General features: G+C 41.7%; 2 protein-coding genes across 3 annotated transcripts; one reads left to right on the top strand and one right to left on the bottom strand.

Moving 5' to 3' along the window:
- Positions 1–4,386: 4,386 nt before the first annotated feature.
- Positions 4,387–6,756, bottom strand: PPP1R3D (protein phosphatase 1 regulatory subunit 3D). Its single transcript, XM_074969491.1, has one exon. It carries the CDS (start codon positions 5,864–5,866, stop codon positions 4,943–4,945), a length of 924 nt encoding a protein of 307 aa, XP_074825592.1. The 5' UTR covers positions 5,867–6,756; the 3' UTR covers positions 4,387–4,942.
- A 925-nt stretch (positions 6,757–7,681) lies between these two features.
- Positions 7,682–19,974, top strand: FAM217B (family with sequence similarity 217 member B). Of its 2 annotated transcripts, none has more exons than XM_074969381.1 (5): positions 7,682–7,741; positions 13,183–13,371; positions 14,966–15,077; positions 15,185–15,270; positions 16,208–19,974. In XM_074969381.1, exons 2-5 carry the CDS (start codon positions 13,277–13,279, stop codon positions 17,394–17,396), a joined length of 1,482 nt encoding a protein of 493 aa, XP_074825482.1. In that variant the 5' UTR covers positions 7,682–7,741; positions 13,183–13,276; the 3' UTR covers positions 17,397–19,974. The 2 variants fall into 2 exon arrangements, with proteins under 2 accessions (XP_074825482.1, XP_074825481.1); XM_074969380.1 differs by lacking the exon at positions 7,682–7,741 and adding an exon at positions 12,489–12,831.
- The last annotated feature ends 6,049 nt before the right edge of the window (positions 19,975–26,023 follow it).

The raw sequence follows: 26,023 nt of genomic DNA, 5'->3' as shown, positions 1-26,023 counted from the left end.
CAGACCCCTCATTGTATAAAGTGCATATTGTACTGAATAATACAGTACATTAGCAGAAACATTAAGTCATATTACTCAAGTCTTAGATTTTTGTTTGCTTTTCTCTGTTCAAAAGAACAAAAGGCACATAAGCAGAGGCTTCAGTAGTAGCATTTGCCAAAGCAAACTATCTGAGAAGCAAATTCAAATTATAGTATCAAATGCAATGCAGGCGGAAAATTTTGGTGAATAATTGTTTTCAAAGAAATCCCTCTCTCTTCCCTACCAAAACAATTTGTAAGCATTCAATGTGGGACTTTTAACTACCCTGTAAGCTTGCCTAAACACCATAATGTTAAATTCCATAAAACTAACACTGATCTGAGAAATGTGAATTTTGTTTTGAAATTCAGACTGATTTTACAGCTATGTTCATAGGATTGTAGGTTGCAAAACTCAAACATTTGACAATTCAAAATATAAAGAACAATACAGTCAAATACATAGGCCCAATTTAATTGGCAATCATTTGGTTCTATTCTGCAAAGTGAACACAGTCAACTCCAATTAGCTTAAACTGGAGTTGAGTTTTCTCAGCACTTTGCAAGAGGTGCTCAACAACTTACAGGAGTGATCTCCATGACTTTACACTGTGATTTTCAAAGGAACCTAAGGAATCTGGGCACCTGATTCCCTTACACTCCTTTGAAAATCCTAGTTTTAGTTGTTAAATACTTTATTATGAGGACTTCCCCCACTGCTAATTCTAAATTATTTGACCAGTTTTAGGCTATCATGATGATTATGTTACCACTGTAAATCAAGATATAACAGACATGTTATAGCAAATAAAGAATCCAGAAAGTGTACACCTGTTTATATAGTAATATAGTTTCTGGGTTTGTGTCAAAAACAAAAGCTATGTTAGCCAAGCTTGAATGGTTTATTATTACATGACATCTACGATGAAAATACTGACTTCTGTACAACTAGCTGTATATTATTAATAAAAAAAAATTCCTTAAACTTTTCTAGGTTTTTTTCAGCTGCTATGTAAACCCTGGAGCCTTTCCCCTTTCAGTTTTACATTTTAGCCTGCCAATCTAGGTTTTCAATAGCTCTTACTAGCAGCTGTATAGGCTTTTAACTTTCAGTTCTTCTAAAAAATAGGTTTGAGACTAAGCTTAGATATCATTTATTTTCCCCTGAGGGTTTCTCATGTTCCATCTCTAGCTTTATTTTTTTGTAAACCAGCTGGACAAATACCAGGCCCAACAATGTTTCAGTTCTTGACTCTGCAAAGGTTAACTGGCATAGCTGGAGGCTCAGTATTGTCAGATCTGAAATTTGGCCAGAAGACTGAGGCAAATCCTCACTTTTACCAATCACCAGGGAATCTTTAAGGTCTACAAAGAGCAGCCAGGACTTCAGTTTTGAAGGCTGTTTTCAAAAGCCCTACATACATTAAACTATGCAGTACTTAATAAAACTGCCTCATGTAGAAGGGTGAATCAACCCTCCTATTTCCAACTCTGTAATTCCAGGTGGTTCAGAGCTTTCAACACTTTAGCTTAAGCTTGTAGGCCGTTCCTTCTAGCATGACAGTGCATTGCATTACTATAATGTCACTGAACCAGCCCTGGCAATCTTTTAAAAATAGAAAATGAAAGATAAAACCTGGTGCAGTTCAAAAGACACTGAGCAGTGTGGATGCCTGATTGATTTTAAAAGTTTTGCATACTTTGCCATTGGAGAGCTAGTAAAATCAAAATGAGCAAAAGAGCTTAGGTTAGTTTTGAAAGCCCTCGGCCTGTTAACACCCTGTCAAATAGGTACCAGCAACTGTGTGCAAACTTTTATTATTTTCAGCTGTTAGCTGTCAGCTGAGAAATTGTTGATTTAAAAAAAAATTACATATATTAGGACAGCAGATTCCTAGGGATTCTCAATTCAGCAAGTTCCTTTCTAAACAGATGTAGCAATGCAAAGGGGCCTTAAAGAGAGCAGAAAATCCCTCCTTCCTATAGCTCCTACTCAGTCAATGAAGAGTTGTCATAACAGCTCTACTCTGGCTCTCCTCCCAAACCTAGAAGGGGTAGTGTTGGGTGTGTAGCCAAAGTGCATTACAGCAGTTTTCTGTTTTTCAGGACTCATAGAAGCAGGGCCCCAGCAATACCAAAAATATAGGTAGTTCAAAGGTGGCCTAAAGGCACCTTTGCCACCTTATCTCATTCCGCCTATGGAGTAACTGAGAATCAGACCCCTTAAGGCTATGCTACCATATTATAAACTGGGGGGAAACATTTCATTAAAGAAATATGCTTTAAGATGTTTCCCCAATTGATCAGAATATAATTTCATGAAAGAAAAATTGTCTATTAGGTCTGACCTGTGCAGTAATACTAGATATTTGATGGTTTCTAGTTTGTCAGCCAATTAAATATATTAACTTTAATAATCAACTCACGTTGAAAGGATAGACATTCTGTATGTGCTCTTATTATAGATTATAATGCAGTTATTATAGAGAGCACCTTCTATACAAGGATATCAAAACCATTATAAAAAATGGGTATTATTCCCACTTTACATAAGAGAAACAGATCATGGAGACGCTGAATGACTTGCCCAAAGTCATACAGAAAACCGTAGAAGAGTGGGGACAGCACCCGGATTTTCAGATTGCCACTCTCTGCTCTTTCCACCAGTCAAATCTCCTCCTAATGGTATTAACTGGAATAACTCCCCCTATAGGATTTTTATATTTGAAGATGTACTGAACATTTGGCAACCAGCAGAGGAGAGTGGGAAATGTCACTTGTCAATTTCAGCTGGTGGTTGACAGCTGAAACTTGAAAATGAGGAATTCCGAGAGTTACCTACAGACTTTAGGTACCAGACGGTACATTTAAAAGAGCAGTTTTAAAGTTCTTTGGCCTCCAAAACTTGCTGTATTGACCTATTATCCACTTTGTTAAAATGAATGTTAGGACAGGATGTTAAAAGTGCTTAATTAAAAAAACAAACAAAGCTGATTAAGGTTAGAATGACATTTCCAGTCCAATTATTTTATGCACTTTTAAAAAATGTAATTGTTTCTTATTTATTTAATGAACTTTTTTTAAACAAAAAGCATTAATACTTTAAGTTGCACAGTAGCTGGATACCAATCACTTCTTAGGTGTTTAATGACATAAGGCTGCACTGCATAACTCAGGTGTGTGCATATTTGTACTGGTATACACCTGGCTGTGTGTGTTGCTTATGGCCTTAATTTTCAGAAGCGATTAGTGATTTTGGTGCTTGAATTTTTCATATCCAACTTGAGACACCTTAAAGGGGCTCTGATTTTCAGGAAGTACTGAGCACCTCTCTTCTGAAAATCAGTCCCCTTTAAGGTGCCTTTAGCTGAGCACTCCAAATTCAGGCACCCAAGATCACGAGTCATTTTTTAATACTGAGGCTGTATTAACAATGTATCTAGCTATCTGAGAAGTTTTTCACACATTTTCATAACTGCAGATTTTATCTCCTATTTTCCAAACTGAAGACTGCATATATCACAAAATATACCACAAAAATTTTATAGGATCAAAGCCTCTTCAACAAAGAGGCAAAGCAACAGGCTAAGTATGGAGAAGGCCATTCTCTCCAAGTGGTTGCTGTGTTCCCACGCCCATAGAGGGGAGACTTCTGCCTGTGGATCCAAGCAGACATGGATTTACCAGCCATGCCATTGTCCCTCCCTGAAGACCCCACTTTTTGCTAGAGAGGAGGGAGCCGATAACTTTTTGTTCCATTGGTCAGAAAAGATAAGAACTAACTAATTTTAGGATTCAAAATACTATGGTAATAGTTAGGGTACTGGAACGGAGGGCTAGCAATCACAACTCCTGGGCTCTGATCCATGGTTCTGTAAACTGATTCACTGTGTGGCCCTGGCACTCAACCTCTTGTGTCTGTTTCCATTTGTAAATAGGCACAATTATCTGTCTCACACAGGGGCAGTGAGGCTTTTTTCATTAACATTTGTATTGGGCTTTGAGATCCTCAGGTGGAAGATGCAATTAAAAGTGCAAAACTGCTCTGGTTTTGTTTAGTGAAAATAATTATGCAAGAAAGGAACAAGCTTATATTTTAAAACTTTATCCAAAGAACGGCTTGAACCTCACCTTGAAAATATCAGGCCTTCCCCAAGGGGGCCAGCCTTATGGCTTAAGAAACACATCTTAGCAAGAATCACTCTGACAGTATCAATGGCAAGCACTGGAGATTAAAAATAAAAAGAGAAAGAAAAAGAACCAGGTTAAAACCTTATTTATGGGGACCCCATCAGGTAGTTTCAGATCAATAGTTAGATTTTGTTAAATAATAACAAAACCAAATATCCATATCAATATTTTTGTGTTTAAATAGGAATACAAATAATTTGGATATAAACATTGCCCTGCAGTGTTTGCACCCCAGCGTTTGCAGCACTGGAATTATGCCCAAGAACCAGTGTAATACTACAAACAAAACTGTAACAAAAAAGTAAAGCTAACCTATTTTCCAGTGAGTTAAGTGCAAAAAATTAAACAGTATAAAATGGTGACAAAGAAGTTGGAATTTTAAACTTTTTTGTTTATGTAATCGAAAGTATTAATAACAACAAATAATTTTCCTTTTGATATATTTAGCCTGACACAGTGTCCCTTTGAGCCAGTTCTGCCCTGATTTCTGTTCTATGAAATCTCCTTGAATCCCATGAAGTCACCTGGCATGTAAATCTGTGCAGGTTTTGGCCCTTTATCCTTTCTGAGGCTCTTACAAAAAACCTTCGTACAGCTCACAAGTTGTTACTCTCTTATTTTGAAACATCTTTGCCTCTAGAAGGATTTCTGTGGTGTCAGAGAAGCAGAGAGGAACACCAAGGAAGAAAAGGCCACTGTAGCCATTCCATATCCATATATCTTCTTCTTGTTCAGATGAAGTGGATCCAGCTCTCCTCACATTCCCTAGGCATCTTGAGAAGGTGACGCCTGCAAGTGAAGCTGTAGTTCTTACCCTGGTTGTTATCCCAGTACTCCTGCCCATTGACACGATATCTCACTGCAAACTGGACTACAGAGCACAGCTGGAGGAGGAAAGGAGGCATGGGGAGAAAGAAAGTGAAGACATCAGCTTGGCCCTTCCCATCCTCCTCAGGATTGCTGCTGTGCCAGTGAGCACACACTTCATGCACGCTCTTCCACTGGTTGAAGGTGTAGCGCACAGACACCTGCTTCTCAAAGGCCACATTAAGAACTTGGATAGTGCCACTGAGCCCCAGGTCTGAGCTGGTCACACATTCTAGACACACCAGCTGCTGATGAAGGCGGGTGGAGAAGTCCACACAGTCCACAGGCTGCTGGAAGTCAGGCACCAAGCACTGCATGGTGATCTCCATATCCATCTGGCTGCAGCAAAGGTCCGAGTTGATGGAAAGCCTGGAGAGGACATGCAAGGGGATGGATGGGTCCTCCCCAACCTGAAAGACTTTCACTTCAGCCAGCTCCAAGCCCAATGCATCAGCAAATCTCACCCGGTTTATGCGGCTTCTGCTGCACCCAGGAACACGGCATGGTGCTGCTGTATTCTTCAACCTCTCAGGGGAGGTGGGCAAAGACCTGGCTCGTCGGCGTATGATAGGCTGGAGATGTGGGTCACAGCTGACAGTAGTGCTGCTCTGAAGATGACTTGGTTGTGGTTCCCTCTTGGGTAGGGTGCTCAGACTGGCCCTGCTGCCACGCAGTGGCTGGTGCTCCTGCCGCCACCGTCCTGGACCCAATCCTTCTTCAGCCCTTAGCATGTTCTGATACAGATCGGAGAGGTAACTGGGGCTCTTCTGAGGGACACGTAGCTCCATTGTTTCCTGAAGGCAAGGTGATGAAGTTGATGCCACAGCTACTGAAAACTGACTGATGACAGCAGTCGCGGAGGCAGTGACGGAGTATATGAGGTTATTGCACTGGATGGTGTAACTAGCGTTGACTGAAGTGGTACAGGCTGTTGCAATGGATGACAGGAATCTGGAAGCTATTGCGCTAGCTGGAAGAGAATCTGAAGCTAATGCACTGGATGGAAGGATATATGTTGTCTCACTGGGTAGAGAATTCAAGGCTAAAAGGCTATTACACTGAATGGTGGAGCACTCAAAGCAGTTGCACAGGCTTAGGTGGGATCAAGGCTGTCACACTGGATACCGGTGGACTTGAGGCTGTCACGAAAGCTGGAGACAGTTGTGCTGGACGCTGGCAGATTCAAGGCTGTTGCACCAGTTGAGGGCGGACTGCAAGCTCCTGCGGTGGGCACTATGGGGTTCGAGGCTGTCACACAGACTTAAGGAGGATTGGAGGCTGTTATGATGGATCTGAGACTCCTGCCCTGACTGGAGCGGGATTCGAGACAGTCCCACTTGACGCTGGATGGTTCGAGACTCCTGCACAGGCTAGAGGGAACTTGGAGGTCACTGGGCTGCAAGGAGGCTGTTGCACAGGCTGGAGGAGGTTGGAGGCTGTCAGGATGCCTGGTGGAGGAATCGATGCTGTGTCACTGGCTGGACAGGGAGGAATCCAGGTCTGGGGGGGAAGAGGCGGCGCTGCAGCCCACCTCCAACCCCGCCCCTCCCACTACTCTCCCACGGCGCCCGTCTGCTCCGGGCTAGTAGCCAAGACTCAGCCCCGCCACAGGCCGAGCGCTGGAAGCCGCCCAGCAACCAGGTCCCAGGGCGCTCAGGGGTGCAGCCGCCCCGCGCATCAGCTGACAGATGGTTGCAATCCAAACCTCCCTTGCAGCAGTTTGCAACGGGGGCACGCGGGCCACGCCCCCCTCTGACGCTCGGTGCAACGCCCCTGCCTCCGTCTCCTCCAATATGGTAGCGCCTCCTCCCATGCAGCCTTCCCTCAGTGACCAATCGTACCGCCCGGCCGCTCGCCTCTCGGCGCATGCGCATTAGCGGAAACGAAGCCGCTGCCGCTTGGGCAGCGCCCCTCGGTTTGCCCGTAGGCCTTGGCGGGCTCTGCTTGCAAGAGCAGGAAGAGGCGGGGCAAAGGGGGGGGGGGAGAGCGAGAGGAAAAAGGCGGGAGCATTGTAGTGCGGGAAGCTTCTCCCTGTAGGGATTTGCTACTTGTGGTGCACTGAGCATGGGGGCAGTACCGCGTGGCGCCTTGGCTGGCTGGGGTGGGGGAGAGAAACAGGGGGGTGACCCCGGTGTGTTTTTCGCTCGGCAGCGCATTTACTTTCCGAACGCTCCGGCCCCCCTTCACTTCAAGAAGCAGTGGGCTTGCATTGCAGCATGGGCAGGTTAGGTTGGACATTAGGAAAAATTTTCTGTCAGGGTGGTTAAGCACTGGACTAAATTGCCGAGGGAGATTGTGGACTTTCCATCATCGGGGATTTTTAAGAGCAGGTTGGACAAACACCTGTCAGGAATGGTCTAATATTTAGTCCTGCCTTGAGGGCAGGGGACTGGACTAGATGACCTCTCAAGGTCCCTTCCAGTTGTATGATTCCCCCTCCCTGGAGCAGAGGCAGCTACTGGAGGGGAAGGGGGGAGAGAGGGAGTGGCTGCCCTTGGGACAAGGGTGCTGGACTCAAGGAGGACGGTAGGTAGGAAGCCGAGGGGGCTGCGATTGTGCCAGCGTGCTCACAGGACTCCTGTTCTGTCTGCGGCCTGATAGGCAGAGCAAGCTGCAGGAGGAGACAGCTGCTGCGTGTGCAGAGCAGGGGCATCTCTGCAAGTGTAAGTCACACTTGGTAGTGTACAAATCAGAGCATGCAGCCTTGTACTGTATGGCTTGCATGTGGCATAGTGATTACTTCTCCCAGTTTTCCCCATAAGAGTTCATCTTGACTTTCTTTTATTCTTTTAAGATCCTTCTAATCGTGTGTCATTTCTTCATAATTGAAAAGCCTATTTCATTGTCAGCATGATTGCCTGTCAGAAAACAATATGTATGCCTGGACATCACTGATTCTGGTAGTTTTTTGCCATCCTTTTTGTGTACAGCTGTGTTTTCGAATAGTGGCCTCTGCCTTAGGGATGAGCACATGGGTGGCCACTGGGTCAAGGGTAATCTTATAACCTCTTCATGGGCAGAGGCAACACCTGGGGAAAGAAGTCTGTGCAGCTCAGAAAATGGTCCTTTCCTCCAAGCCCTTATTGGGGAAAGTTGCAATCACACAACACTGGTATTCTTAATTTATCTCCGTTATCTGCTGCTACCACTTTCCCACCTTTTCATCTCCAACCAAGCTATGCCAAACATACTGTATACAGAAATAGGAGCGTAACAGAGGTGATTGTCTTTTGAGGAGACAGGGGAGGGAATATGCTGTTGGTCATCATGACCAATGTCCTGTAAAATGCCAGTTCAGAACCGCATGACATCTTGGTGCATATAACTGTGTCACTTGCTACGAGTCTAGGTGGCATTAGCTTGTCACCACATGCCAGCTTCAGTTACACTGTGATGATATTGCAACTGAAAAGCTTCATAGTACTGTTGCAGTGAATGGCATGTTATGTTCCTGTAGAAATTACCATAAAACTTCTCTCGCTGGGGGGTGAGGGGGTTAATTTAGAAAGGAGAATACCAGAATAAAGGAGCAAGTGGTATGTATACTTTCCCCCTCAATCTTGGAGTCTCTGCCCCTGCAAGGTGAGAACCTGCTTGACAGAAGCCTCAATGGAGTGAATTGAGGCAAGAGGAAAAATCATAGGCCTACTACTGTGCTCCACCTATGTGGGAGGGGGTCAGATTTCTTACAGCTAGAAGGTTAAATGCACACTGGGACTCGGAGTGGTGTGTGGGGTGGGAGCTGAATGCTAAACTGGCACATCTGCAGCCTTGGATGCCTTTATACCATTCCACAGTTTGTCAGCTTTCTAAAATAAACTAGAGCTGTCAAGCGATTAAGCAGATTAATCGCATGATTAATAATAGAATTTATTTATTTGAATATTTTGGATGTTTTCTACATTTTCAAATATATTGATTTAAATTACAACACAGAATACAAAGTATACAGTGCTCACTTTATATTTATTTTTATTACAAATATTTTCACCGTAAAAAACCCCAAAAGAAATAGTATTTTTCAATTTACCTGAAACAAGTTTTGTAGTGCAATCTCTTTATCATGAAAGTTGAACTTACAAATGTAGAATTATGTACAAGAAAGACTGCATTAAAAAATAAAACAATGTAAAATTATAGAGCCTGCAAGTCCACTCAGTCCTACTTCTTGTTCAGCCAATCGCTCAGACAAACAAGTTTGTTTACATTTGCAGGAGATAATGCTGCTGGCACATAAATACCTTGAAATGCCATCTACAAAAGTGTCTTGCAAATGCCTGTTCTCACTTTCTAGTGACATTGTAAATAAGAAGAGGGCAGCATTATCTCCTGTAAATGTAAACAAACTTGTTTGTCTTAGCGATTGGCTGAACAAGCAGTAGGACTGGGTGGACTTGTAGGCTCTGAAGTTTTCTATTGTTTTGTTTCTGAGTGCAGTTAAGTAACAACAACAAAAATCTACATTTGTAAGTTGTACTTTCAGGACAGAGATTGCATTATAGTACATGTATGAGGTGAATTGAAAAATACTATTTCTTTTGTTTATTTTTACAGTGCAAATATTTGTAATCAAAAATAATATACACTTTGATTTCAATTACAACACAGAATACAATACTTATGAAAATGTAGAAAAACATCCAAAATAGTTAATAAATTTCAATTGGTATTCTGTTGTTTAACAGTGTGATTAAAACTGTGATTAATCGCGATAAATTTTTTTAATTGCAATTAATTTTTTTGAGTTAATCACGTGAGTTACCTGTGATTAATTGACAGCCCTAAAATATACTGATGCAGTGTTAGTAATGGGTTGTATAATGCTTCAGTCAAAAGTGTGTGTGTGTAGGAGGAAGGGGAAAGAACTTAATTGTTCTTAATTAACCAAAATGTATTATGGTTTTTCATATTTTTAAATGTTTTAAATCTGCCCCAGTTTCATACAAAAAAATCAATTCAAGCCCTGGTAGTTCATATGAGAAATGTGAAGGGTGAGATAGTGTGAAGTTTCCCTTTTAGTGGGAGCAGCACCTGGCTGGTATTTTGGCCAGCTTTGGCTTTTGTTAGCTATTTTTACCCACTGTGTTTAATTTTGTATTTTTCTTTTATAATTTATTTTACGTGCACTTGTGTGTGTTCTTTTTGCCCTTGGGCTACCATTCCTGGTACCCTAGTGGTAGCCACCTCCACCTGCAACTTAAACTTTTAAATAAAACCTGTGCTCGGCGGCTGTGAGCTGTGTCAAAGACAACTCCTGTGTCGATTGCCTGTTTTTTACAATTGTTCCCCAGGGGTACACATTTGGCGCCGGGCCAACAAAAAGTTAATGCGGCTCTGCACTGTGATAGCACCTGGGAGCCCCAGTCCTGGACCATTGTGCAAGGCAGTCTATAAACACAGCAAAAAGGCTGGCCTTGCCCTGCCTCTGAGAGTTTAGCATTTGTTCACTGACAGATTCTTCCAATAACGATTTCAAAGCTAGTAGAGGAACTTGGATGTAGCTTTGCAGCCGTTTTTAAGTTAGGTACCTTCCCCTCACTGATTTGATAATCTGGAGATCTTGCCATTATTTATTAATATCTTCGGCTGGTGTCCAAAGGCTCCAATTAAATTTGGGGTGCCTTTTTTTTTTAGATGCTGCACAAATACAAAATAATTCATAGTCCCTGCCCCCAAAGAGCTAACAACGGAATGTATTTAACGCTTAAAAGCTGTGTATACATTTACTCTCACAAAACAATAAAAGATTGCAAACAAAAAAACATAATTTATTATTTGTATTAAGAGGACAGGTGTGCAAGGATCTTCATGTGGTTTCTGCCCTGAAGCACTTATAGTTTAGAAGTTTAAAATGACAACAAAGGATGGAGAGAACAAATTATAGCAGAAAGGGATGAAATGGACAAGTTTAAATCCACATGATCATGTAACTCACTTCATGCAAATTTTTAGCAAACTTTTTTTAAGTTTACATTTTTATAGTTCACTTCTTTCAGGCTTTGTGGCAAAAGTGAATTTTTGGGAGAGAGTTAGACCAAGTTTGTCAAAAGTGACTTGATTTTTCCATGGCTTAGTTTTTTGGGGGGCCAACTTAAGACTGATTTTCAGAGGTGAGCTTTCAGCACTTTCTTAAAATCAGGCCTCTTTAAGGTGTCTCAAGTTGGGCATTCAAAAAGGAAAGCATCCCAAATCACTAGCTACTTAGGAAAATTTCCCCACAGTGACTTGAAAAATAGGTTGTAGGAGAGTGTTCCAGGCATATTTGTAGAGATGGTGCAGAGATGTTTGTGTGCGGGGATGAAGGGATGTTAATAGTGGTGTCACTGGGAGAGCAGAAGGGGTAGAGGGAATGTGACAGACTACTTAAGGACATTATTGACTGCCAAAATAATTGGCATGAATTAATAAGGGGATGAACATCCACAGTTACCGTTGCTACACTGGTCTTATGCCCCTGGAAATTCTGTATCATACTTGGAGAATCCCCAGCTGGCCACTTAGATCATCTTGAAGTCTGCTTTGTTAGCTGGAACGGCACAAAGTACTCCTACTGGGAGCAAGGATCTGGTCCTAATTTTTTTGTAATGACAGTAATTCAGTTTTTCTGGTGGGACAGCTATGGGAAAGGGACAGACACATAGACCGAAATCAGGGTAGGAATATTACTTTTAACTGGGCATCCTTGCCAACAGAATGTTCATCATTATACCTTTATAGAGTACCATTTAAAAATTATTCCCATCTGGAATATAATTAGAATTATTGAAACATTCTAAGTAAAATGTAATATTTACTAAAAGTAACAAAAAAGTCATCACTTTTAAAGCAAACAAGTGATGCAAAATTCTCAAAAGGGTGAGAGAGACTTGTCAAAATCTGCTCCCCTGTGGAACAGGGCCAAGAATAGATGAGGTGCAAATTCTGAGATGTTTTGCTCTATCAGAAATTGCATCCCTTGAGAGGGCTGAGGACAAGTGGTTGAAACAATTGCTGAAGGATGGCAGAGAAATGCATCAGAAATCACATCCCCCACGTGTCCTCTGTCCTGGTCCAAGGGATGAGATTTCTTATGGAGAGGAGCGAAATGTTTAAGAAACATTATCAGAACTAAGGACAGGTGAGGGGATGGAATTTTGGAATTGGTTGTCTGTCACCTGGAAATTACATCACCTCCCTCTCTTTATTCCTGATCCAGAGAATGCAATTTCAAGGGGTAAGAGAGAGCATCCATAGACTGCTCCAGTCCAGGCATTTTCGATATAGAATTCAGACTTTACTTAGGATTTAATTTTGGAAGGAGGAGCCAAAAATGAAATGGATGTAGTGTTAAAATTTGCCAGTGTCTACAAATATATACAAGGTCTATGCTTTTTTTTTTTTTTTTTTTTTAACTAAAGGCTAGCTCAAAGGGAAAGCACAGGTGGCTGATCACCTGTTCGTGTTATTGTAAAAGCAGAGAGTTATTGGCAAATGACACTCAGCTCCACCCAATGCTTCTGTGCAAGAGGAAATTAAATCATGACGGAGTGTACGAAGGGTTGCAGTTCCAGGGCTGCTGTGCATTTAAATGCAGCCCTCTGCCTTTACAAGTGATCGTGCAGAGCCATGTCTGTCAACAGATTCCCAGGGGCACTCATGCTTTGGGATGGTACTAGTGCAGCCTCCCCTAATCCAGGGTATGGTAGGCAGGAGTGAATGACAGGCTGTGTCTGATAAATATTGCAGCAGCAGCCACCGAGCTTCCTCTAGAAAAGTATGCATATCTCCCTGCTGTCCTTGACCCACAATGCTTTGCAATTCTAATGGCCAACCTATTCCTCAGGGAGGGTGGAGGGGCACGGTGCTGCTCTCCATTCAATAACCCTGGTGGTGACAGCCCAACAAAGATCAGCATTAAGAAGATGAATAATGCAGCTGCTCCTTCAGCAAGCTTTGGGGGAGGGAAATGTTGTTTTCCAGTGCAGCTGGCTAGCTGAGTATTTTTATCCTACTGTTATAAAACATTAAATCACGTGTGGGGGGGGGGGAGGGGGAGTGCATGGTGTTTGCTTACTGCATCCACAGGATGTGGTGATATTTGTATCCACTCCACTCTATCTTATAGGCAGAAAAGGTTGGAGTCCTTTGTTTAAGATTGTGGAAAATGATGTAAAAAAAAAAAAGTTGCAACTTGCAAATACTCTTTAAAAGGAATAATAATGGGACCAGGCATTCAAGATTACCTCTTACTACTGCAGCGAGGGACGCAGAAAAAGGACAGCCAAATCCATGAAACCCACAAAGGAATGGTAATGTAAGGAAATTATTTTTTCTCTTTGCTAGGGAAATATGTAATTATTGCAGATTAGTAGCTAACTGATTGTGTGATTCAGTGGGGTAGCTAGGGTGACCAGACAGCAAATGTGAAAAATCGGGATGGGGTGGTGGGGTGCAGGGGTAATAGGAGCCTATATAAGAAAAAGACCCCAAAATCGGGACTGTCCCTATAAAATCGGGACATCTGGTCACCCTAGGGTTGTCATTTACTTCCTTTTCATGTATCTATTATTTGTTTATTCACAACAGCACAGATGATCAAATAGTTTATGTGCAGGTCACAAAGTTAGAGGTGATTGTTTCCATGTTGGAGGGCCTGGGACTTCCTTTCATTATTTTCAAAAAGAAAAAGGAGTACTTGTGGCACCTTAGAGACTAACCAATTTATTTGAGCATAAGCTTTCGTGAGCTACAGCTCACTTCATCGGATGCATCCGATGAAGTGAGCTGTAGCTCACGAAAGCTTATGCTCAAATAAATTGGTTAGTCTCTAAGGTGCCACAAGTACTCCTTTTCTTTTTGCGAATACAGACTAACACGGCTGTTACTCTGAAACCTTTCATTATTTTATAACCCATTAAAGTGACAAAACATCATTTTTCCAAACAAAACACACTGTACTGACTTCAACTAAAAATGAGTACTATGTACTGACAGAAGTGAATTTTACTGCAATCCATCTGAAAGCAGACAGAATATGGTTGCTGTTTTGAAGTGACATTTTCAAGCATTCTTTTTTAAAATAAGGTATATTTCTCATGTGCAATGCAGATGCAACTTTTCTTATTCTTAGAGAATGCATTATTTTAAATGTTAAAATATTTTGTTTTTTTTTCTAATGTGGCCCCAGAGAGAGTGTCTCTGATTTATTTAAGGGACTACTCTCTGGTTTATAATGTCAAATTGTCCAGATCAGTAGTGCATATCATTCATTTTGAACATGTGTGGGATTTTTTTGCTCTTGATTTAAGCACCAACCTGTAATCACACAAAACTGTGAATTTTGCTTTGTGCCACTGTTGTGAAATAGCTTCTATTACTATTGTAACGAACTGCACATTCGGAGCCAAATTCTGCTTACATCCTCATGAGTAATCCCTTGAGCATCACTGGCACTATGCATATAAGAATATAGCAAGCCAAATCTTGCTTGCCTTTTTTAATACTGCATATTATCATCATTACTTCAGTTGTATTGTGGAACCACCTAGTCCCAGTCATGAACCAGCTCCTCAATGTACTATGCAAAACAATAGTAATATGGTTAATTACTGATGTTTGTAAATTGCTTTGAGATCCTCAGATAGAAAGTGCTTTAAAAGTGTGAAGTATTACTGTTGAATTATCTATTTGTGAATTAAGCACTTATGTGGCATGTAAATTAAAAGGGACCACTAAATATGCATGAAAAAGTTTTAGTGAAGCATAAATGAGAAATCCCATAAATCTAAGGAATATTTAAGTATAATTGACTATCTTTCTCGCCCCCTTTTTAAAATGAATCTGTACTGAAGCTGTGATTGTCAAGTATATTGTTATTTAATGACAATATCCTGTTTATTTATTGCTAGTTCCAGTGGTGGAAAGGGACATCCAAGTACCAAAGGACTAGAGAAACCACTTCCCCATGTGAGACCTTCTTCCAGCAGATTAGGCAAAAGTATTTTAAATACCACGAAAAAGGTACATCAATTCAAATCCTTTGCATATATAAAATGTAAGCACATTTTTTTATGTCAGATTTTTCTTTATTACAGTTTTAGGTACACATATTTACATATGTTTTCTAGACTTTCCATTGTGCCCAGGATGATAGTCAACCAAGTTTTCTTTACAAGGAAAGAAACAAGCTCAATGAGGCTCATCAGCAAAACAGGTAAACATTTTTATATTGTCTATCTGAGGTCCATAGATTTTTGAAAGCTGCACATAAAAGTCTTCAGGTGAAATACTGGCTTTGAATTCAATGGAAGTGTTGCCTTTGACTTAATTGGGGCCATGATATCACCCTTCATGTTCAGTTATTAGGAACACAGATTTTAGTTACCAGTATTGGAATCTTGCTAGCCTGCCTCAAAGAGCTTTATAGTCAAAATCAGATTCAAATGAAACAGGAGACAGCAAGAGGGGAAAAAAGTCAGTTGTATGTGTTTATAAAGACAACGTTCCCCAACAGGAGCCACATGCTTACCACCATTATTTCCTGTTCTAAGCATAGTTAAAAACTGATCTCTCCAGTTCACCTCATGATACCCGTGGGCAAATGGTGGCTAACGTCTGTATTTACTGGTTTAGGAGCTAAGAGTAGAAGTTTTCTGGTTTTTAACCATTTAACCACACAGAGGGCTAGCTCCTCAGCTGGTATAAGTTAGCAAAGCTCAGTTGAAGTCAAGGGAGCTACATCAGTTTACATGTTGGTGATAGGGCCCGGAAAGCCTAGCTATTTTATTTGCTATTTTATTTCTGTCTCAGATCTCAACTGAGCCTTCTTGCAAGAGCCTGCCTTTTCCTGCAGATCCAAATTTGCTTTCCTATACCCTGCACTTTATATAAAACACATATTGTAAGTTATGTACATCAAAATGGTCAAACCATGAAATGGGACATTAGGCAAGATTATTTCTGCCAGCAAATATTAAATTAATCTCATTCATAGATTCTCAAGTCATACCACTTCTCTTACCTTTCATTTTCAGTCTTTGACTCAGCTTGTGGACACAACTGGGGATCCAGAGGCTGTGGAGTTAAGAGGGTAGTTGGAGTTCCAAAGGGGTTAAATGATCTAACTGTAAATGCTTTTTCTTTTCATATAGAATGATGAGTGTTTGCACATCACTGTACAAAGTACGAGGGGCAAAGAAGGACCTCAAGGAAAGAAAGCAAAGTGAATCTGGGCTATACAGAACCCCTTCCAATTTGAAGGGGAATTCACAAGGTGGCTCCAGTAGGGAAGAAGATGGACTGATACAAAGATTTTATTCCAATCAAAAAGGAGAATCTCAAAGAAGTCTTGGAGAGCATGTGACTGAAGCTGTCCCTTGCACTTCTAAATATCCAGGGACCTCTGTGAATGAGATGCTTCTTGACTTTGAATCAGTGAGAATTATTCAAGAGGATGCTGCTGAGGACAGTGCCAGTGACCTTTCTGACTCAGAAAGAATTCCCATTCCCCCTTCCCCCTGTACACCACTGGAACTCAACCTCCGAGCTGAAGAAATTGACCCAGCATGTTTTGAACACCTCTTTGATGCGAGGTATAAAGAATCAATGTATTATTATCCTGACTTCCTCCCACCCCCTTTCAACTCCTGGGACCTGCAGCAGCTGGCAATGTTTGTTAACACAGAGTGTAAATTGGAATCTCGACCACAGCCAGCAGGATTTCTTGAGAAATATATCGATCGGCTTTTGCAGCTGGAGTGGCTGCAGGTGCAAACTATACAGAATGAGAAAGGAAAGACAGCCAAAGCTAGGCCTCAGACGGCTCCTAGTATCATTCGGACCCTAAAAAGCCCTGGCAAAGGCAAATCATTGCATAGCCTTTTACCTAACAAGCAGTTAACTCCCCAAGAAAGTGTCATAAAGCTCCCCACCAGCCTTTCAGGTCACAGAAGAGATGTACACTGTGAAGAAAATAGCCAGTTAAATGCATATCCAAGTCACTCAAAAGTTGCTGAGGTGATGGGTGGCACGTCATCCTCAGAGAGACGTACCTATGAAATGAGGAATGAGGTGAAAAACAGGTCAACCACCAAGCAGCAACTTCTCAATATGCAGCCCTGTGCAAGCAGCTCTAAGATTCAGGATGTTGGTAACATTAGACCCCTCAAACACTCCCCCAAGTTCCATAGTTCAGCTGCCCCCATCCAGGGGAGAAACACACAGGCATGTTCAAATCTGAAGAATGGAAATGCTAATAATTATGTTCCTTCCAAAAAACCAACAGGGGACCGGAAGTTAAAAACAAATGGTGTGAAGCAAACATCATGTGCATTTAAATAATGAAGAATCATTTATTAGTAAATTGGCAATGCAATGCTGACTGCTGGAGAGTGGAGGGGCCGTGGTTTTTCCATCAGGAAATCCTGTAGAAAATTGTTCTTGATGCAAATTTCTGCACATTGGATCTTAAACTGGGCCAACAGGTAATATTTTTCTCTGAAGGCAAATGTCTTCCACTGGTCTTTACTCAAAGGGTAGACACTTGCTTATGTAAGAGGATTCTATCTAATAAGGTTAGGAAAACATAAAATGTCTGATTTCTTGTCACACTGACACCCATGTAACTTCACTGACTTCAGTGGAGTTACTCCTGATTTACACTGGTGTATGTGAGAGAAGAATCAAATCCATACATTCTCCATTGAGCAGACACACGTGTGTGTCGTATAAGGTGAAACAGATTTGCTTTTCTTTCTGATGGAGAATAGCTTAGTTGATTTTATAAGATAATGGAACTGGCCAGGCTCATCTATGCAAAGTCAAAGTCTCCGATTCTTGAGGGAAGAGCAGGAAATCGGACTGTGAGGAGCAGAGACAAGAGAATGTTTTGAAGTAATCTTCCGGGTCAGAAGAGATTCTACTAGTTAAAATCATACTACTGCTAAAGGATTGACATCTGCTCATCTAGTGACAGGCAAAGAATATGGCCTGGATATTTTTAATACAGCTACCTTTGTTGTAGTGTTAGACAATTTTCCTTAAAGTCCACCTTGTAAGTCTTGCTGTTTTGTGTCATTTAGAAGGTGACCCTCTTAACGTTTTGAACTGTTACCACTCAAGAAAGAGATCTTGGAGTCATCCTGGTTAGTTCTCTGAAAACATCTGCTCAGTGTGCAGTGGCAGCCAAAAAAGCTAATAGAATGGTAGGAACTGTTTGGAGAAGGACAGATAAGACAGAAAATATCATAATGCCACTATATAAATCCCTGGTTCTCCCACACCTGGAATACTGCAGTTCTGGTCACCTGTAACAGAGTGCACTCACCTCTCATCAGTGCCCCCTTGGCCAAGCACACACACTTGCACACTCTCTCTTTCTGATAGTCCCTCCTCTGGGATAGAGCAGCACCCCAGGGCTCCCACCCTGGAGACAATGTCTTTGCCCTCTTGGGACTTCCTGGCTGCAGCTCTCCATCTGGGTCACTATAGTTCAGTTCCCTCTCTGGGGTGCCTCACTGTCCAGGCCACTTCCCCCCAGTGGCTGATGGGGGATGAGGTGTGGGGACCCAGGCCCACCCACTACTCCAGGTCCCAGCCCAGGGATGCTGTAGATCGCAGCCATCTGCTGTGTCCCTTTAACTATGTTGTATGGCTTCTCTAATTCCCTGGGCCACTTCCCCACGCTGTCTTCACCTTTACCTCAGGGCCTTGTCCTAATGGAGTCCCAGCAACCAGCTCATAGCTCCTTCTCACTCTCCCCAACTTACGGTAGCGCTGCCCTGTCCAGGATTCTGTAGCTCTGTCAGCCCACCACATATCACCCACATTCCTACAACTCCAGCAAGGAACTGATCTCCCTCTGGCCCTGCAGCTCTTCTTATACAAGGCTGCTGGGCCCTGACTGGTTGTATCCCACACAGCCACTCTAGGCAGCTTGGAGGACCCTCTCCACTGCCCTTTTTTGGGGCAGGGTGTGGCTGGGCCGTGAGGCCTCCAGCAGGGGACCACAGAAGGTTTGGTATATCCCGTATCATCATCCCATCTCAAAAAAATTATTTAGAATTGGAAAAAGTACAGAGAAGGGCAACAAAAATGATTAAGGGCATGGAACTACTTCCATATCAGAAGGACTAAAAAGACTGGAACTGTTCAGCTTAGAAAAGAGATGACTAAGCGGGGGATATGATAAACTTCTATAAAATCATGAATGGTGTGGAGAAAGTGCATAACAAAGTGTTATTTGCCCCTTCACAAACAAGAACCAGGGGTCACCCAGTGAAATTAATAGGCAGCAGATTTAAAATGAACATAAGGAAGTATTTCTTCCCACAGTGCACAGTCAACCTGTGGATCTCGTTGCCAGGGGATGTTGTGAAGGCCAGAAGTATAACTGGGTTCAAAAAAGAATTAGATAAATTAATGGAGGATAGGCCCATCCATGGCCAGTAGCTAAGAACGTCAGGGACACAACCCTGTGCTCTGGGTGCCCTTAAGCTTCTGCCTGTGAGGAGCTGGGACTGGATGACAGGGGATGGATCCCTTGATAATTGGCCTATTCTGTTCATACCCTCTGATGCTTCTGATACTGGCCACTGTCAAGAGACAGGATATTGGGCTAGATGGGACTACAGATCTGACCCTGTATGGCCATTCTTCTGTTCACTTTCTTGTGATTGGGCCCTTTATCTTGAAAGCTCCTGTTCATTCTCAGCTCCTAGTGATGGCAATGGAGGTTGAAGTTACTGAATAGTTTGCAGGACTGGGCCCACAATGGTTTAGAGAAAAGATGCATCTCTTCCCTTTCCAGTAAAGATAAGTTTGTTGTAAGACAACAGCCTGGTCTTGTCTACATAAAATCACACTGTTACGAGTGACAGTAATTGGATTCAAACAACCCTTGAAAATATTTCTGCCCCCCCCCCCCAACATTGGAAGCAAAATTAGGCCCAGTGGAGTAATGTTACCATTTCCCAGGAGCAGGAATGAGTTAAAGCACAGCTATTCCAGAGTTCTCACTTCAATCAGCTCCTCTTTCATAGCTTTAAAAAGAGGATGTGACTGTCATGCTGGTGAGAGGTGAACTGACAGCCCTAGGGAATGAAGCTATTTGTCTACACAGCCTGGGCAGTGAGAGTGGCAGCCTTCTCCTTTCAGCCCTCCTCTCCAGGTCTGTCTCCGCTGTGGTGATTCAGTGTTTCAGACCATTCTTCCCTCTCATTGCTGGGGCTGCCATTTGAGGTGGTGGCTTTCATGACATGGACACCTGTCCCTGGGAACTGGAGTCTGTCTTTTTCATATCTTTCTTTAGTGTGATTTCTACCACCTGGTCAGCCGGGAGAGATGACAGTTGTCAGGAGCAAGGTAGCCGAAGAATTATGGTAATTACACATTTATTTCAATTTCTAGACCAAAGACACAGAAGTAACCATTGCCCTATGCTTTTGAAGTTACTGTGTCTTGTGGCATTGCTTTCCCTAGCTCTAAAGAATTTCTTTGGCTAAAACAAACTGATCAGTGGACAGAAACGATGGAGGGTTTGATGTAGCATTTTTCTAGTCAATCTGGGACAGCTGTAGATTGATTTTATGGTTACTCCTTCCTTGTCCAGAATGTCCCACATAAAATGGCTGAGGAAACCTTCAGGCTCATATGTATGGTATCTATAATGATCTCTTAAGCCTTTTGTGTTGCCTGAACCTTTCCCCCCCTCTCCCAATCATTTATACTCAAGGCCCTTTTTCCAGCCTACTCGGAAAATGTCTGAGAACCGGCCAACTGGCTTATGGCTCCGTTGCGATTTCCTCTCCCTCTTCACACAAACTTTCTAGATGAAACTTCTGTACTTTCTGATCAGTTCCACATCTTCTACAAGGTTTGAAGAATAAGGAAAAAATGATGGATCCCATTAGATTGTGGCCTGATTTTCAAATGTGCTGAGCTCTGCAGCTCCCATTGAAAATCAGGCTACTGGGGAGAGGGTTTAACATGATGTGTTCTACATGCTTTCTGCTGAAGCACCGATACGTCTTTAGCCCCTTTTCAATCACTTACATACATCTCCACCTACAGTCCATAGCACTGGCCTGCAGTCCACTCTACTTCACCTTGTTTGGGTTCCAATTTCAGGAGTGGGTGAAATGATTCCATATCGTGAAATCTGCTGTAATGTGCTGCAGAAAGTAACTCCACAGCCAGGATTGTGCACTGTTTCAGGACCATGTTTGGGCTGCAGTGTTTGTTTTGGGAGAGTGGAATTCTGTGAAAGACAGGAAAGTAGAGAGATTAGCGTAATGGCTACCAAAGAATTGTAGGATGAGATCATCAGCTGGTGTAATTCCAAGCCCAGGGAATGACACAGATTTACGGCAGCTGAGGATACAGCCCTGCCTTTTCAAAACAAAGGAAAAAAATCTGAAAAAAAGTTTGATACTTATTTTTAAAGAAGAAAATATTTATATAGCAGATGCTAAACTTCTGCTCCAGGGACCAGCATCAGAGCTGTTACTTGACATGTGACTAAGTCATGACTCTTCAGTAGCTCTTGCCTATTATGGTTTACATTAAGAAGCTGTAAATACAAGAGAACAAATTAAGCTATTTAAATTATGTTGCTATTGGTTGAACTCGTTATCTAAAATGCTGAGTTGTTTCTTTTTCGACATTGTGTGCTGCCTGACTTCAGCTCTGTAAACTTTTATAGCATGTATTTATAAGTACTTTGGAAAGATGAATGTTCATAAAAGTAGTAATAAAACAGAATATTTTACGGTACATTCAAAATGAAGTCATATGCTCAGGAATAGTTTGAGTGATTTTTAATGTTGTCTTCCTAGTCAACTCTAGGCCAAACATGTGCATCTCTGATAGAATGATGGAAGAAAATCACTTTAATATATCATATTCTTTCCATTTTTAATAATAAAGCCAGGTTGCAATTATTTTAAAACTACTGTAGTTGCATGTCATGACTGCATGTAGTCAGCTAAGGTGAAGTTCAAGTGCCTGTGCACAAAAATCAAATAAATTGGCTTTATTAGAGGGGGGACTACCTGCAAGCTGCAGTACAACCCTTGTATCTGCTGGTCCATCTTTTTTCAGAGACAGCATGACACTCCGCCTTTTGGCTTAAAGGATCTTGAGTGAGTTTCATCCTTTGGGCCCAATCCTGTAAACTTTCATTCGTATGAGTACTCCTTTACTCACATGAGTAATTCCCTGGAAGTCAGTGAAAGTACTCAAGATTAAGGATTACACACATGAGTGAAGGTGTGCAGGAGCAGGGCCATAATCATTAATACTTATTTTAAAAGCCAAATTCCAGTAAAACCAGGAATCTGTCATTCAGTGAGTATTACCAGAAACAAGATTCTCCTCTGAAAAGTGACTATATAAACTGCACTTATTTGATTGTTTGCATACATAGTTACACAAGTTAAGTATCCAGATACAAGTTGGCACTGACCTTTTTAAAAGAAAATTTGCTATTAAAGTCCTTAGCTTTCAGCATTGAGATCACTGTGGCAGTCTACACCTCTAAGAACTATTTCAATCTGCTTTAAACAGAGCTATGGTAGTTTACGCTGGAAGGGCTGGAAAGCTTTGTTTTTAAATGAAAGCTTGTATTCTGCAGTATCTGAATCTGTCACAGAAGGCCAAATAAATTCATCAAGCAGGTAAGAATGGTGATGCCACTGGTGTAAGTCATAACACTTGTTAAATTACTGAACACCAGTTTGGCCTAATAAACACAAAAGTCTGGTCTCCTGTTATTCCTAACAAAGCCTCCTTTCCCCATTTTTAGAGCTAAACTGTCGTGTTTTCTCCAAACAACAATTCTTACATATTTTATTCTTAGCACCATGTAATGGATCCAGACCAAAACAAACTAATGAAGCAAATATCCCCTCTAAGAAGGTCTCAAGGAAAGCAGCAATCTTAACAGAGTTCATAAGGTCCTGACCTCAGATCCCTGGTTCAGAGCCTCCAAAGTTAGTAAGGAAACAAAATCTCTGGTCTTGCCCGAGAGGAGGCATTGAGACCACAGCCTACATAGCTTCTAACCCCCTTCATCCTGCTCCAGTTCCTTTTCTTGTTTAAATAACTCAACCCCAGGGCAGGGGGACCTTGATTACACCCAAACTAGTTTGGTTGTAGGCTTCACCCTGTTCCTTAAAGGCATAATGGTTCCTCCACAGACCAGTAGATGGTGAGATTTGGACTTTATTCTCCAGCCCTTACTTGAATTTGATATCCATTTTTTGTTTTCCACCTCTACTTCCATTTTAGCTTGTGCACATACTGGGCCTACGATGAATGCAATCATTTATGCACAGGCTCAAAGTACACACTTCACTCATTTTGTATACATTTTCCGGACTTTTCATTCAGGGATATAGCCTTCAGGATCACAAGTATAAAAGGAACAGACCAGTTTTTATTGAACTGAATTTATTGTGTTTGATTTTAAAGTCATTCCTGTTTTTTATTGTTGTTACATTATGCTTACGTTAATGTCAAGAACACCTTTTGCAGATAATCTTAAAATTCAAGGATTTTTTTGAACATCAAATTTATCTTGATTTGGAATATCTTACTAAGGTGATTTATTACAAGTTTAGGGAACCCAAGGTTCTAGCTGTTTATTTCCTTCTGAAATGAATACTCTGAGGTTTCACTGTAAATGTAGGGGGAGATTCTGCTTCCAGGTAAACTGATATAAACCTACAATAACTCCATTATCTTAAATGGAGTTACTCTGAGTTCAAACTAAACAGAATTTGGGCCCCCAAATATTTTTAAGCACAAACATTTCCTTATCTACATTACCAATAATACCTCAAATGATTAACATTTAAAAATGTAAAACCAATTTACTTTTTTCTATTTGTACATGTGTTTGTTTTTTTCTGCATTTCCCTCATCTTGCGCAATGAAATTAACTTTTGCTTGTGGTCAATTTCCCATCAATTTAACATTGATGTTCCAGTCTAGTAGTCCCTGCTTTTTATCGTACTAGTGAATTCAAAGCCTAACCCCTTTGTATAAGTATGATGGCCCTGTTGAGCCACTGCTACCCCTCTCCCATCACATGGGCAAGCTAACCGGCAATGGAGGTCCAAATCCCAATCTTCCAAAATTTAGCATACTCTGGGATTTGAAGTCCTCTAGAGTGTAATGGACATTGCAGGTTAGAGGGCACAGAGCTACATGGGAGTGGGCAGTGGTAGTGCTTACTACAGAGTCTGGAGATTATCTTTAAAATTGACAGGGAAGATTGATGCTGGTCGTGGGGCTAGGGAGAAGAGGAAATTGCTAACTGGCGCAGTAAAACTATTTGGTACATGGGTACAGTTGCCCAAAAATGTTGGGAACCACTGCCCTAGATCACAGCTAACAAGAATCACTTGTAACTCTGTATCCTGCCCCAGCCTTCACTCCCCTAATTACTCTCCACCACATAGGAATAACTCTGTATGGGCTTGATCCAAAGCACATTGAAGTCAACGTAAAAAATCTCATTGGCTTGAATGGGGTTTGGATCAAGCCTTATATCATTAAGATTTCTTAGATATGGCCTCAGTCCTAGAAGATGTTGAATACCTGCTACAAGGTGCTGAGCGTCCTCCATTCTTGTTGGATTCAGAGGGACCTGAAGGTACATAACACCTCACCATATTGACCTTAAGAGCAGAAAAGTCACACCAGAGCATGTCAATGTGAAAAGGCCAGAACATCTCACAAGGATCTATATGCAAAGAAAATCCTCTATGCATGGATCTCCTCCTTCTCATGTGGAATGGAGGATGTCAGATGCCTTATCAGCACCCTTCCTCCACCTTTCCCCCAACCACACACACTTTCTAGGCTCCTGTGCATCACACACACCTCGGCAGGAAATTGACATGGAAGTCAATACAGCCTGGAGTTCAACTTCTGAATAAAGAATGTTCACACTGTAGAACCCCCATCCAAGAGCAGGGGGTCACAAGGGAAGAGCACGGTACTGAGAGAAGAGCAGTAGAGAATAGCATGGAGGACATGTAGAAGCAGAATGGAGTGGGAGCATCTGTGTGAATGTCCCCCTGCCTCCATCATGTTCAACATGGGACTCAAGGGATACATGCAGAGGCTTTGGAATAATCCCATCCTCCCGAGCAGAAAGATCTCATTGATGTTTTCTTCCCTCTGACCCCATACTGTGGGAATTTCTGTTTTTATAAGATAGAGGAGTGACTTGGCTCATAAATAGTACTGCATATAGGATCTGATTTTTAACTTTAATTCATCCTTGTGAGCTGGACCTGTCATATAAGAAAAATGGCCACAAAACAAGTACAGTAGCCCTTATATATATCCTTCAATAACCTGGCTATTTTTGCCCACTTAACTTCATATTTCCTAAACTTTACCTTAAAAATCAAAACCCCTGCATGCTCCCTTTGTATGTGATGGTCATTGCTGTTTCTGAGGCAATTTACATCTTGACGCTGTTATTTCAAGGATCTAGTACTAGCTACAGAATTTTTTCCATGGTGTTTTTGCTGAGAGGGGTTTGTAATATTCAGTGTACAGTGCCTTTTTCTGTGTCTGTAAAATAGATAAAATTTCTACGATGTCGTTTAATGGTGTGATTTTCAAAGGTTCCGAAAATCTGCAGCTCCCATAGACATCAGGGAGATGTGTGGGTGTGTTCAGGCTCCCTGAAAATCAGGCCATAAATGTGACGTATATGAAACAATAGTAATATGTTAACTTTCTGAGAACTTTGTAGCCTAGCTTCCTGTGTTTAGCAGATGTTTGTTTTTGCTAGTAATATAAATAGGAAAATGATCTTGCTAATTCAATATATTCTGGCCATTTATTTACATAAAGGTGTGATACTGTACCTTTGTCATTTTTATGTGTTTTTTTCATCAGCCACAAGGTGGCAACCACAAGTTAATCTTTGATTGCCCGTCCACCTGAAG

Source organism: Natator depressus, chromosome 13, assembly GCF_965152275.1.
Source record: "Natator depressus isolate rNatDep1 chromosome 13, rNatDep2.hap1, whole genome shotgun sequence".
NCBI lineage: Eukaryota > Metazoa > Chordata > Testudines > Cheloniidae > Natator > Natator depressus.
Note: the sequence above shows the minus strand (reverse complement) of the source record. Positions and strands in the feature narration are given on the sequence as shown.

What these genes read in the sequence shown, in the direction of transcription:
- FAM217B (XM_074969381.1), top strand. Translation starts at nt 13,277, where the DNA reads ATGGGACCAGGCATTCAAGATTACCTCTTACTACTGCAGCGAGGGACG. An exon ending in ACCCACAAAGGAATGGTAAT is followed by an intron (nt 13,372 to 14,965) that starts GTAAGGAAATTA and finishes ATTTATTGCTAG; the next exon opens with TTCCAGTGGTGGAAAGGGAC. An exon ending in GAGGCTCATCAGCAAAACAG is followed by an intron (nt 15,271 to 16,207) that starts GTAAACATTTTT and finishes CTTTTCATATAG; the next exon opens with AATGATGAGTGTTTGCACAT.
- PPP1R3D (XM_074969491.1), bottom strand. Translation starts at nt 5,866, where the DNA reads ATGGAGCTACGTGTCCCTCAGAAGAGCCCCAGTTACCTCTCCGATCTG.